Source organism: Palaemon carinicauda, chromosome 7, assembly GCF_036898095.1.
Source record: "Palaemon carinicauda isolate YSFRI2023 chromosome 7, ASM3689809v2, whole genome shotgun sequence".
Lineage (NCBI taxonomy): Eukaryota > Metazoa > Arthropoda > Malacostraca > Decapoda > Palaemonidae > Palaemon > Palaemon carinicauda.
In genome coordinates this window covers 129,412,904-129,427,432 of record NC_090731.1, presented here as the reverse complement: position 1 = coordinate 129,427,432, position 14,529 = coordinate 129,412,904, and the positions used below count along the sequence as shown (strand labels likewise).

The window sequence follows — 14,529 nt, the reverse complement described above, 5'->3', positions numbered from 1 at the left end:
ACAACTCCGATCCATACATCACAGTTGGTACAATCACTTTCTCATATAGAACTCTCTTTACATTCATGCCCAACCCTCTATTATTTACTACTCCCTTAACTGCCCCCAACACTTTGCAACCTTCATTCACTCTTGACGTACATCTGCTTCCACTCCACCATTTGCTGCAACAACAGACCCCAAGTACTTAAACTGATCCACCTCCTCAAGTAACTCTCCTTTCAACATGACATTCAACCTTGTACCGCCTTCCCTTTTCGTACATCTCATAAACTTCCTCTTACCCACATTAACTCTCAACTTCCTTCTATCTCACACACTTCCAAATTCTGTCACTAATCGGCCAAGCTTCTCTTCTGTGTCTGCAACCAGTACAGTATCATCCGCAAACAACAACAACTGATTTACCTTCCATTCATGGTCATTCTCATCTACCAGTTTTAATCCTCATCCAAGCACTCGAGCATTCACCTCTCTCACCACTCCATCAACATTCAAGTTAAACAACCACGGCGACATCACACATCCATGTCTCAGCCCCACTCTCACTGGAAACCAATCACTCACTTCATTTCCTATCCTAACACATGCTTTACTACCTTTTTAGAAACTTTTCACTCTTTGCAACATCCTTCCACCAACTCCATATAACCTCATCACATTCCACATTGCTTCCCTATCAACTCTATCATACGCTTTCTCCAGATCCATAAACGCAACATACACCACCTTACCTTTTGCTAAATATTTCTCTCATATCTGCCTTACTGTAAAAATCTGATTCATACAACCCCTACCTCTTCTAAAACCACCCTGTAATTCTAAGATTGCATTCTCTGTTTTATTCTTGATCCTATTAATCATTACTCTACCATACACTTTTCCAACTATGCTTAACAAACTAATACCTCTTGAATTACAACACTCATGCACATCTCCCTTACCCTTATATAGTTGTACAATACATGCACAAACCCAATCTACTGGTACCATTGACAACACAAAACACACATTAAACAATCTCGCCAACCATTCAAGTACAGTCACACCCCCTTCCTTCAACATCTCAGCTCTCACATCATCCATACCAGATGCTTTTCCTACTCTCGTTTCATCTAGTGCTCTCCTCACTTCATCTATGTAATCTCTCTCTCATTCTCATCTCCCATCACTGGCACCTCAACACCTGCAACAGCAATTATATCTGCCTCCCTATTATCCTCAACATTCAGTAAACTTTCAAAATTTTCCGCCCATCTTTTCCTTGCCTCCTCTTCTTGTAACAACCTTCCATTTCCATCTTTCACTCTCTCTCCAATTCTTGAGCCAGCCATCCTTACTCTCTTCACAAATATTTTTCTTCATCTTTAGAAATTCTTTCACATCTGTCATAACAGGAAAACCAGTTTTTCTTTAGTCAACAATAATGAAACTACTTCTAATGATCGTATGATAATTCATGATAATTTTACTATCATATGATTTAACAGTTCTAAACTGTTGCAAACAATAATTGTACATTCCATTTCACATTTTTCCTTACTTCAGTTCAACAATCATACTTTTGAGTATTGTTAGGGTTCAAATTCATGCCCCATAATTTTCAATGCTGCAATTTTAGCTTCCATAATTTGTGGCTCCCTGCAATTTTAGCTCCCACAGTTTGCACCACTGCAATATTAGCTTGCATAATTTGCACCACACTTTAATTTTAGCGCCCATAATTTGCACCACGCTTTAATTCTAGCGCCCGTAATTCGCACCTCGCTGCAATTTTAGGTTCCATAATTTGCACCTCGCTGCAATTTTAGCTGCTATAATTTGCACCACTGCGATTTTAGCTCCCATAATTTGCACCACGCTGCGATTTTAGCTCCCATAATTTGCACCACGCTGCAATTTTAGCTCCCATAATTTGCACCACGCTGCGATTTTAGCTCCCATAATTTGCACCACGCTGCGATTTTAGCTCCCATAATTTGCACCACGCTGCGATTTTAGCTCCCATAATTTGCACCACGCTGCGATTTTAGCTCCCATAATTTGCACCACGCTGCGATTTTAGCTCCCATAATTTGTGCCACGCTGCGATTTTAGCTCCCATAATTTGCGCCACGCTGCGATTTTAGCTCCCATAATTTGCGCCACGCTGCGATTTTAGCTCCCATAATTTGTGCCACGCTGCGATTTTAGCCCCCATAATTTGCGCCACGCTGCGATTTTAGCCCCCATAATTTGCGCCACGCTGCGATTTTAGCCCCCATAATTTGCACCACGCTGCGATTTTAGCTCCCATAATTTGCACCACGCTGCGATTTTAGCTCCCATAATTTGCACCACGCTGCGATTTTAGCTCCCATAATTTGCACCACGCTGCGATTTTAGCTCCCATAATTTGCACCACGCTGCGATTTTAGCTCCCATAATTTGCACCACGCTGCAATTTTAGCTCCCATAATTTGCACCACGCTACAATTTTAGCTCCCATAATTTGCACCACGCTGTAATTTTAGCCATATCTTCATTAAGGGTTTTAGCCATACCAGATGTACATTCGGGTGTACGTTTTTTTGCTCTCGCATCAATGTTGATCTTTTCTGCTTAGTGTTAATTCCATCATTCTTTTTATGGCTCTTTTGACTTAAACTAGCTAATGTTCTAAGGTTTTAGTAAGGCTGAAAGTTTCTGATGCATGAGTTAATACTGGTAGGACCATCTGATTAAATACTTTGCTTTTTAGAGAAAGTTGTGTTATACATTTCATAATCCTATTTGTCAATCAAAAACTCTCCAGCCCATGCTTATCCTTTTAATTTCAGTCTCGTGTTGTGGGGAAACGCTGTCTCTTCTAAGTACGTATATTCATTAACAATCTCTAGAGGTGTGTGCGTAGCCCTTATTTGTTGTCTGATTTTTCACTGAACATTATCTTAGTTTTACTCAATTTATTTTTAGTTCTACTGTACATTTTTGCTTTCTCTATTCAAATCTATCATCTTTTTGGATTTCCTCTCATGATTCACTAAATAGAACTGTCATCTGTAAATCTCAAGTTGTTAAGGTATTCAGTTCTCAAGTAAATTCTTACATTTTCCCAATCTAAATTTAGGAATTCCTTTAGGCATGCTGTGGATAATTTCCTATCTTAATTCCTTTCTCGTTATGTAGGTTTAGGATTGCTGTACTACCTGTATATTATCTTAAATTGTTTGAATATAGGTTAAAATATTCCTTTTGAAGGACTTTCATTACTGCTGAAGTTTGACAATTAAAAGCTTTTTCAGTCTAAATTCCATACATAGTTGTTTGTCATACTGTTGATTTTTCCATTAGGTGGTTGATTACAAGGATATGGTCAGTTGTTGAATACCTATTCCTGAAATCTGCCTGGTCTCTTTGTTGTTTAAAGTCTTTCTGTTTGACCTAATAGGATCTTAGTAGATACTTTTTTTTTTATATATATATATATTACTGGGAGTAAAGTTATCGGGCAGTATTTTTTCAGTACTTAGGTTTCTCCCTTGTATGAAATAATATACTTTTTCCAAGCTGTATGTACAGAGCAGTCTTGCAAACATTTTGTGTAAAGTTCAGCAAGTTTTACTATTATGAAATCTCTATCTATTCTTAAATTGCTAGGCTCTTCTGCTTTGCATCTTCTCATGCATTTTAATGCATTTTTACTTCTTGTTTCCAGCCCAAATGTTTATTTCTATAGATAAATTTATTTCATCTATCATTTTAGCCCTTTATAGAAATCCTTTGCAATTTGTTACACACGCACACACAGTTGAAATGGATTGAAAGTCCAAAGACCTTATGAAAAAGTGGATGATGCTGCAAGACCATGTTAAGGGGACCATCTGCCATGGTGTTTCGACATGCCAACTTTCAGAAATCGAAAATAGTTTTATTGGTTCTATGTATGCAGAAACATATCGTACATGCTCTCCAGAAGTTTTGGCCAATTAATTTTTACAAATAATGAAGATATAGCGGTTGTTAAAGGATGAAGTCATCTTTACTGCATCGTCTGCATGACTGAGTTTGACAGAATCATCTTTGTTTATTTTTACATATATATATATATAGCAATTTTTTCACTTAGGTTTTGAAATATCGTGTGTCTGGCAGAAATGGAAGGCATTGGTAGTGTGTAGGTGAACGAAAACTACGAGCTACAAGAACAGCAGCCAGAGTTTCCAAAGACGCATAGAAGTTATAATGCGTGTTTGTTTAATTGCAGTTCGTATGTACAGTACATTGTCTTTTCACAACATCATCGGGAACTTGTATAGCAAGGCCAATGTTACCTAAGGTCATAGAAAGAACAAAAAGTAAGCAGAGAGCAAGCAAAAAGAACCAAGATGAGAGGGAAACATGAATAAGAGTACAAAGCTGAAACATGCTAACTAAAATTCTGGCAACAGTGAAAGAAGCTGGCAATTCATGACACCCTTACGCCAAGTGTAATAGTAAACTTACGGTTTAAATACACTACCTCAGTTAGGGTGTGTTTATGTAGGAATAAACAATAAGATTACAAACTAAGGGTATCATAATGTTAACTTGCTTTTTTTAAGAAAAGTGAAAATTTGTTGCAAAACTTTGGGAGCTCATAACTCAAAAACATATTTATTCACACTTAGGCACATTTTTCTCACTTATTTATTGTTCAATTTTAGAGATAGATATTGAAAAGAGGAATAAAAATCCCACAACTTTGTGTATCAGAATTTTTATTTTCCATTTTCTTTTTTTTTTTTCATTAATGTTTTACGTCTAGACGAAGAAAATTAAGAAATTGATTCAAAAAGAAAAAGGAAAATGTCAGAGTTATTTGATTTATATAGGTTTGATGGTGTGATTTTCAAAACAATTAGTGTCATATAAGTGTAGAAAAATTTACCTAAAAATTTTTATCTTAATCATGATTTTTGCTAATATATCGAAAAGTGTTTGATCAAATGACTTGAAATTTTTAAATATGAAGGTATCATGTATGTCTAAAACATATATAGAAATTGTGTATTTTGAAGTAGAAAAAAAAAATTCATGGCATGGCGAACGATCTCCTTAAACCAAGACTTCTAAATGCCCAATCGTCCTAAATTGACAATAATTTTATTATTGACAATGTAGTAATTGTAACACACAAACCTGTTACTATATGTATATCCTTATGCCAATTTGTGCAGCCTCTACTAGATTTCCTTGTGATGTAAGGGATTGAAATACTCAATTCAAATAGAAAATCACTAGTCTGACCATTTGATCTTTTGAAGAAAATCTCTTATTGACTTGATAGCAGTAGCGTTGATCTCAAGATATGATATACCTTAACAAAGTCCATGGGAAAATTAGGTTCTTGAGACCTCTCTGCAACTGGCTGGATGCACTGATCAAAAAATTCTTTGATTCAAGGTTTAATAAAGTTGCTTAATCCAATGCAAGTATTGCTTTATAAAGAAATTCAAATTTCAAAAATTTTATTGATAATTTACATCAAAAGGGAAGTATAGTGTTCCTTTATCTTCCCTTTCGCAATAAGTTATTCTATTTCAAAATACAATATGGTTTCCCTTACATTTTTTAATAAAATCAATTATTTTATTAATTACAAAACATATTTGTTCTACAGATCTGCAATGGAATCATTTCAGATTCCATCAAATTCTTTACATTCCATAATGTAATGATACAACTTATGACTTTAGTCTTGTTTACAAAATTTACAAGGTACATTTTTGTCTTTATTAAATTCTCATTAATACTTATATCCCAATCCGTCTCACAACCCAACTATCAAAGAAAGTCTATCGTTTTCCATAAGTTACATTTGTTCCTTCAGAAATGATCAAATAATGATATAAACAGTTACTTCCCATTTCCAGTAATAGCTTAATAGTTAATAGCTCATTTTGATTTCTAACTGATCTTATGACTTTTAATATTATTAAGACTTAATTCAAAAATATCACTTCCATATTTTTCTGCCCCCGGTTTAGCTAACTTATCTGCAATATCATTATAATATATATTTACATGGGAAGGTATCCATATAAATTCAACTTTATTATTATTTAAATGAATATTATAAACCAAATCTATACATTTATTTACAACAGATTTATAACGAGGTTCTTTAGCCATCAATGATTTTAATGCACTTTAGCTGTTTACAAAAATAAAAATATCTTTCCTAATATCAGAAACTGCTTTTATTCCTTTATATAAAGCACATAATTCAGTAACAGTGCTACAATTTGTTCCTTCTATTTTGATGTTTTTTTTTTTTTTTTTACTCTCCATTTTCATCATAAACACAATTTATAAATCCACATCCAGCTCCATGTTCACTAACAGATCCATCACAATACATATGAACAGGATTAATCTTTTTACATTAATGTTTTTTAAGAAATATTTTAATTCAATAGTATACCCTCTTTTTATAATATTTATAAATTTTAAACTCCAAGGACATATAGATATTTTTTCTTCAAATAAGTCGCGTAACGGAGTCAAATTGTACTCCTTCAGATTTTGAAGTAACTTTTTGGTATATACATTGATTTTTGATTAATCAATTCCATAATATATATTGTGAAAGTACTTTTCACCTCTCCTAATCATTTTCATGACACACATCATTGTTATTTCTTTTATTCTATCACAAACACTGGGCATATTGTTTCCATTCTCATTACTTCAATACGAGTTGTTTTTTGGACAACCCAAGACAACCCTTAATGCCTCATTTTGAATGAGTTCCAATTGCCTTATCTTATTGTTAGGAAACAACACTAGAAGTGGAGCAGAATAATGATTAATTGACCTTATGGTTGTCAAATGTATCATTCTTAAAAATGGGATACCAATTCCCTTTCCACAATTTGCCAATACTCTTAAAGGTTTAAGTCTACTAATACACAAATTTTTACATAGTCTATATGTTCATAATTATATTTAAATCCAATATTAAATCCTAAATATATATAAGATTGTACCTTTTGCAGTTTGAGATTATTCATAACTAAATCTGTTTTACATTCTATTCGTGACTGATATTTACTTTTATTAATGTTATTAAACCAGAATTAATACATAACTCTTGAATCTGATTAACTATATTTTGCATAGTAGAAAAGTAATGACACTGAATAACAATATCAGCAGCATAAATGATAGTTTGTACATCATTTCCAAAATTAAACCTTGCAATTCTATCCATTAGGACATTAAATAGTATAGGACTTAACACACCCCCTTGAGGTGTACCGAAGCTTATATAAAAAACATCAGATTCAACCCCCAGGAAAATCACTTTACCTTTTCTATCAGACAAATAGTCTTTTATCCACTTTAACAAATTTCCTGATATTCCTTTATTAACTAATTCTTCAAATATGTTTTCATTTGCTTTATCAAAAGCATTCTGTAAATCTACAAACGACCCATAGTTAGATTTATTGTTACCTAATACCTTTATAATACAGTCAGCAGTCGATTTACCTTTAATAAAACCATAAAAATTTTCAGAGAATAATCCTCCAATTTTATAATCTAACCTGTTTCGTATTACCCTTTCAATCATTTTAAAAAAGCAAGAGGTCAGCAAAACTGGTCTAAAAACCCCATTACTCTTTCTAATAGGAATAATAATAGTTTTCCAAGGCCTTGGCAATCTCCCACTGGTATATGACAAACAAGTCAACAATAGGGTTATTTATTAACATCACAAGGTTTTTAAAAAATGGATTTTGACAAAGGAAAAATCTATTTCTGGGCGAGGAACCTGTGTCGCCAGTGAAATTCTCCTGTATCACCATTTCTAAGGCATAGTTATTGCTGAATATACCAGAGAAAAGAGATGCATGGAATGCCAGGAATAAACCTAGCTTGCTCACTCTGAGTGTCGGTATATAAAACTGGGGCGTGATTGAACCACGACCATAGATCCCTCACCAATTAGACCTCTCCTTCATCAACATCCCCCTCCACCCCTACATCTCCCCACCCCTTATTTACATTCCTCTATCAGCACCTGCGTTGGTCAGACGTGTTTTATTTTGCTCTGTGTTGTTTTGTGTTTTTGAAGATGTCCGACGTTTTAGAGATCCCTGCACTCCGTCTTCACATGGTGTCGTAGATTTTCGTGTATTTAATGCATATAAAATTTCATCCCTATTTATGGGAATACAAGTATCATCCTCAACATTTCCTTGCCTTTCAAAAAGATCTTTCTAAAAACTTTCTCTATTTTTTAAGTAATTCCTCATATCCAGCGGCAGACTATCAAAGCTTGCAATATATTCCCACTTTTCTTTAAACCTTCTTCATCTATTGGATTTGGGTGTACAAAGGTTTTGTTTTTAATTCTTCTAATTTTATTAACATTATCCCAAATCATAGACAAATTTTTTGATTTGGATAAATTAAATGTTCATTCCAATACTTTCCTCTTGCCTCCTTTCTAATTTCTGTATATAAAGTTGCAACATTTTCCAAAGTTTCTTTGATTTCTGAAGTTGGATTATTTAACCATAGATTTTGACACTTTTAAAACACACTTCCATTCAATAACCAATTTCTTTGCAACAATCAGGTATATGCCACTTACCCTTTGCTTTTTTTTTTACAATATTTAAAAATTCATCTATAGTTCTTAGAAAATCTTCATAATATTCATTTTCATCAGTTACCTCCAATAATCTATATACCTCATACCACTTTTCAATATACTTTATAAATTTTTTCTTGTTTCATTTTTAAATCTATACCTTTTTCTCTGAAAAGCAGTTTAATTTTACTTAATTTTAAATATACACCTGTAGGAAAATGATCACTAAGTAACTCATTAATTACAGTGTACTCACCAACAACTTCCCCCATATAAGTGCATAATCTAATCTCCCACCCCGAATATGAGTGGGATCTTTACCTAATAATTCAAATTTATCTTTTGTTTCTGTCAAATATTTCACAGTAACAATTATTATTTGTTCCATTAATACTACCAAAAAATTCATGACTTGCATTTAAATCTCCCATTATAATAATTTTATCTCTATCACTTAATATTGTCATAAAAATCCTCAGTTTGGTGTCCATTAACATGAATATACACATTAATTATAAAAAAAAAAATAACCATTTTTTATATTAATTTTAACAACTACATATTCTATATCATTTATTCTTTCAGCAACAATTAATTCTGCTGGTATATTCTTAAAAGTTATCAAACCTCTAGTGTTTTTTGTAGCATCAGCAAGTAATTCAAATTTTTTATAACCTTTTAATAATTCCGCATTATTATATTCACAAACTTCTTGTAAATTAATATCTATTTCATTAACCCAAACATGAGAATGCAAATCATTTATTCTACAATTTACACTTAATATTCCATGAAATTAATTTTGATATGACTTTCTGGATTATCATCTAATTTATGCTTAAGGCCTTCCGCATATCTTAAGAAAGACTCCATTAAGTTACCATTTGGTTTATTTCCATAGGTAGTTAACATATTCAAAACTACCATCACTGCCTTCGTTTTGCTAATCTTTATTTCATTACAATTGACTTCGCCATTTTTGCCGTTTTTTGAATCTAGTTACACATGACTATTATCTCTTTCCTTCTATCATCAAATTATTAGCCAGACTATTACCTCTTACCTTCTATCATCAAATTATTAACCTTATCACTTAACTCTCCTACAGCTTTTATGACAGATTTCAGCTTCTTGAAATCAACTAAAACTCTCATTATTTCCCCAGTTTCCTCTTCCTTCTCCTTAGGAATATCCAACGACACCTCTCGTGGATTTGTAGCTTCTTTTATCTTCATTTCTCTTGAAAGAGAAAATCGGTCGTTTAGGACACTCCCAGCCACTTGCGTTATGAATTCCACCGCAATTTCAGCATTTTCTTTCAACAATAATATTTTCTTTAAATTTCTGTACACAATCCCTAGAATCAAGTTTATTACTGCAAAATCTACAGCGATTGTCATTTAAACACTGATAAGCTTTGTCCCCACAAACTGCACTTATAACAAATTATCAGAGCTTCTTTGTACACTTCTAATCTTCTATATCCAAGTCCTAGTAAGAAGTGTGTCTCGGGCAGCTCTGTTCCAGTGAATAATCCAACCAGCTGATTTTTTTCTTCCTTCTTTCCTTTTACCATTACTGTCCTTCGGCGAATCCAACGGAAAACACCAGTATCCCTCACATCCTCTGGATCTAGCAGAGTAGGATATCCAAATAGTATAACTTTTGTCATCTTTTCAAAAACTGGCTTGATCATAACACCACCATCAAAACCAGTCGTTGACAAATAGTCCGCTGCCTTCTGATCCTTAACAGTTACACAAGAGCTATTTTTCCCATTCTTGAAAAGCGCCTCCATTTTCTTGTGAGCTTTAGCTAGTTTAACCGTCCATAATATCTTCTCCGGGTAATTCAAACCTGCATCAGTAGGAAATTGAAGAACTGTACTATCCTGTAACTTTTAGTTCTCACTGCATATGTAGCTTTTGGCACAGCCCCTTCAAATTGCTTTAATTTTTTGGCTTCCACCTCATATCCATCCTCTGATGTTGTTGACATCTTTAAATCTTTTAAGTATTTCTGCTTCACATGTTGATTGAAATAAACTTTAATTTTCAAAATACCCGTCCGGTGCACTACTCAGCGAAGTACGTCCTGCCATGGCTACAGCTCGAACGCAACATGTCATAAAATATAGAATAAAATGAATATACATGGTTAATTACACTTGAAAACATTCATTGAGAAATTTTGCCCGCAGTGTAGTTGCTGGGATTAGTGCCTTAAGCAACCCTAATCTGTTTAATTTAGGCATTGAGTTTTTCTAGTGTGTTTTCCTAGGGCCACTATCTTTTAGTATAATACATACATACATATACCAAAGGCACTAATATTATGCCATATTCTAGTTTCCTTTCTGCCGTCTTGTTCAAACTATTGACGATAATTATTGGGATCCCCTCAGTTGGACATCCGACCGCTGATTGGGCTCCTTGGACACAACAACTGGGTTTTATGGCCAAAATAAAACTTATCTAATCTTCAACTTTTCAGTGATGTGCGATGCCACTTGCACCTGGAGTGGACAGCTGCCTCCAAAGATATACAAGAACCCAATTTACTCGTGCAAAGTAAGTGCTTTTCAAGTTTGAGGTTCTTTCTCTTTCTCTTTCTCTTTCTCTTTCTCTCCTCTTTCTCTCTCTCTTTCTCTCTCTTCTTTCTTTCTTTCTTTCTTTCTTTCTTTCTTTCTTTCTTTCTTTCTTTCTTTCTTTCTTTCTTTCTTTCTTTCTCTTTCTCTCTCTCTCTCTCTCTCTCTCTCTCTCTCTCTCTCTCTCTCTCTCTCTCTCTCTCTCTCTCTCTCTCTCTCTCCTCTCTCTCTCTCTCTTTTTCTTTCTCTTCTCTCTTTCTCTTTCTTTCTCTTTCTCTCTTCTCTTTTTCCTCTTTCTCTTTCTCTCTTCTCTTTCTCCTCTTTCTCTTCTCCTCTCTTCTCTTTCTCTCTCTTTCTCTCTCTCTTTCTTTCTCTCTCTTCCTCTCTCCTCTTTCTCTCTCTCTTTCTCTCTTTCTCTCTTTCTCTCTTTCTCTTTCTCTCTTTCTCTCTTCTCTCTTTCTCTCTTTCTCTTTCTCTATTTCTCTCTCTATTTCTCTCTCTCTCTTTCTCTCTCTCTTTCTCTCTTTCTCTCTCTTTCTCTTTCTCTTTCTCTCTCTCTCTCTCTCTTTCTCTCTCTTTCTCTTTCTTTTCAAAATAAACTTTGGCACCGAAGGTGCAGTACTATCAATGTTCTACTTGTACTTGATTTATGTTGAACCTTAGAAAAGTAGGTAGGTTTCAGCCCTGGGAGATATCTGGGGCTAGAGTCCTAGAAACATGTTTTTGCTGATCCTATTTTATGGGTCACTTGCATAAAGTGATCTATGGCAAGTCATCCTGAACTAAAATTTCTATATTTTAGGTAAACTTTTTCAAGTTTGACAACACTATTCCTTATTTGGCTTTAGAAACTGCCGGTGTGTTTTCTTTCCCATTGTATGATAGAGAAGTGCATTAACCTAGTCCTACATTTAAGCTGCCTGAAGTTACTAAACTTCATATAATATAATAGAGTTCAAGATTAGAATTTTTATTGGATTATGACAAATATTTATTTGAAACATTTCATTACAGAATATATCTTTTATTTATTCATTAAATTTCTCTTTAGGTATATATATATTTTTTAAATTATTTTAGTATAGGTGTGGTATGTTTAAGGAGTTTGTCTCGTAAGGGATGAAGTGAAATTGGTAAAGTATTGAAGTTTTGTTTGGAATATAAATAAGTGTTTTTTGGATATAAATAAGCTTTTGTTTAGTTTGGATTGGTATATATTCCTTATTCTGTACCATAACTGTATAATGTGGTTCCTTCTGCCTGGAGAAAGTTTTTGTTTTAGCCTTTTTTTATTCAGAGATTTATGGAATTAAATAGAATTTTTTTTATGCCTTTTCCATACATAACTCGGGTGTTTTTCACTCCTTGGTACAAGAGAGGTCGATTGCTGTGTAGATATCTAAGGTAGAGTTGGGGTCATGGAAATGGCAACATTTGAGGAACCTATTTTGAGGTGGTTGAGTTGGCACTAAGAGTTGATAGCTTTTTCGTGAGGGTAACTATGGAAATATTTTATGGCATAAGGCTGTTTTTTGTTGTAAAAGATATGACTAGTTTTTGAAGGCAAACAAACACCCAAAAAGGTTTATGCATATGAAGATTAACAAAGAAAATGTGTGAATCAAATGTCTGTAAATAGCTAAGAATATAAAAGTGAAAGGTGCATGTTTGTAAAGATTGAAATAATAGGGATGCTTCAAAGGCAGTCACCTTTTGGGATTATAATGTAAATGGACTAGCATTTCTTTTAGCAAGATGCTAATCCACAGGCGTAAGTGTTATAAAAAACAAGTACAGTGATGCCTCAGGATACGAAATTAATCCGTTCAGGATGCGGTTTCGAATCCTGAGTCGCGTTTTACATGTAAATAGCCTAATCCGTTCCAAGCCTTATAAAAAGTCACCTTTTCTTTCATAATCACGCTAAACTGTAGTAATAAACATGCAATGCAGCCATTTCTATCATTCAATAATTAACACAACCATTAAAAACAGCCTAATCCATTCCAGAAACCACTATGAGATTATTCAATAATGTAGTTATAGCCAAGTTATCCCCCCCAAGCCCAAAGAAAACGGTCCGTTTTCTTTACTACTGTATAAAAGTTACGGTACTGTATGTACGTAAAGCATTTAGATCAGTGAAGGTGTATTGTTACCTGTACGTACACCTAAATTAATGATTGATACCTGTACACTCTGAAAAAAAGGTTACAGTTAATTAGTGTAACAAAAAAGTTGAAACTTACCTTTTGATTGAGACGATGTCCGATAGCGAAGTCGCGGCAGAGGAGGATGGCAAAAGGCAGAAAACGTAACAAGTGACAGACTACGTACAGTAATTTACACACTTAACACTTAAACTTTACAAAATAGAAAAATAGCAGAAATAATTAACACTTAACATTACGTATGGAAAACTATAAAATGAAAGAAAAAATTACTTTAACACTTAATGGTAACATAAAACTTAAAATTGAATTTTTTTTTTTTGCTTTTTTATAACCTTAAGTTTTTCTTATTTTCTAAATCTCTTCTACTTCTTCATCACTTTCTTTTTTCTGTTTCTTTTCTTTACTTTCACCTTCTACTTCTTCATCACTTTCTTTTTTCTGTTTCTTTTCTTTACTTTCACCTTCGTCTTGGCCTACTAATACCGCTGGCCTCTTTAATAAGAAACTATCCATTGAAGCTTGTTTCTGCCTACTTTTCAACACATTTCTAAAATGCGTTAGGCAAACGTCATTGCAGTGTTCAAGCGCACGGTTGGTATAAACTTTTTCTGAATGTTCCTTTTCGACGTAGTCTGCCATTTTATGGAAACATGCAAGAATTTCCTTGATGTCTGCCATTTTCAAAGGTGCAACATCCTCCTCATCACCGCTAGAGAACTGCTCTTGAACATCACTCACTTGCATCGTCTCCAACTCCTTCAAGTCGTCCGTCGTCAACTCCTCGTGGTGCTCCTCGATAAGTTCATCGATATCTTCCGCGCTAACTTCCAGCCCCATGGACGTACCAAGATGTATGTTGTCAGCCACCTCAGACTGCTGAATTGGTTCAGGATCGTCAACGATCTCGGCTTCTCCTCCAGGCTTCCCGAACCCCTCGAAGTCTCGTGCAGAGACGGCATCGGGCCACAGCTTCCTCCAAGATGTTTAGGGTACGCCTCGAAACTTCCTGCCAAGCGAGATCGATGAGTTTGAGGTATATCACGACGTTGAAGTGATCTTTCCAAAATTCACGCAGCGTGAGGTTTGTACTCTCTGTGACTTGGAAACATCTCTTGAAGAGATGCTTAGCGTACAATTTTTTTAAA

At 34.3% G+C, this 14,529-nt stretch overlaps 1 protein-coding gene across 6 annotated transcripts in view; it reads left to right on the top strand.

Moving 5' to 3' along the window:
- Positions 1 to 14,529, top strand: part of LOC137644002 (cytoplasmic polyadenylation element-binding protein 1-like) — a 140,806-nt gene that overhangs the window by 89,756 nt on the left and 36,521 nt on the right. For 3 of the 6 annotated variants that reach the window (XM_068376867.1, XM_068376864.1, XM_068376863.1), the window contains 2 exons: positions 2,820 to 2,852; positions 11,117 to 11,193. In XM_068376867.1, the coding sequence (XP_068232968.1) occupies positions 2,820 to 2,852; positions 11,117 to 11,193 (110 nt within the window). The remainder of the gene's footprint in view (positions 1 to 2,819; positions 2,853 to 11,116; positions 11,194 to 14,529) is intronic. The other 3 variants (XM_068376866.1, XM_068376868.1, XM_068376865.1) reach the window with 1 other exon arrangement.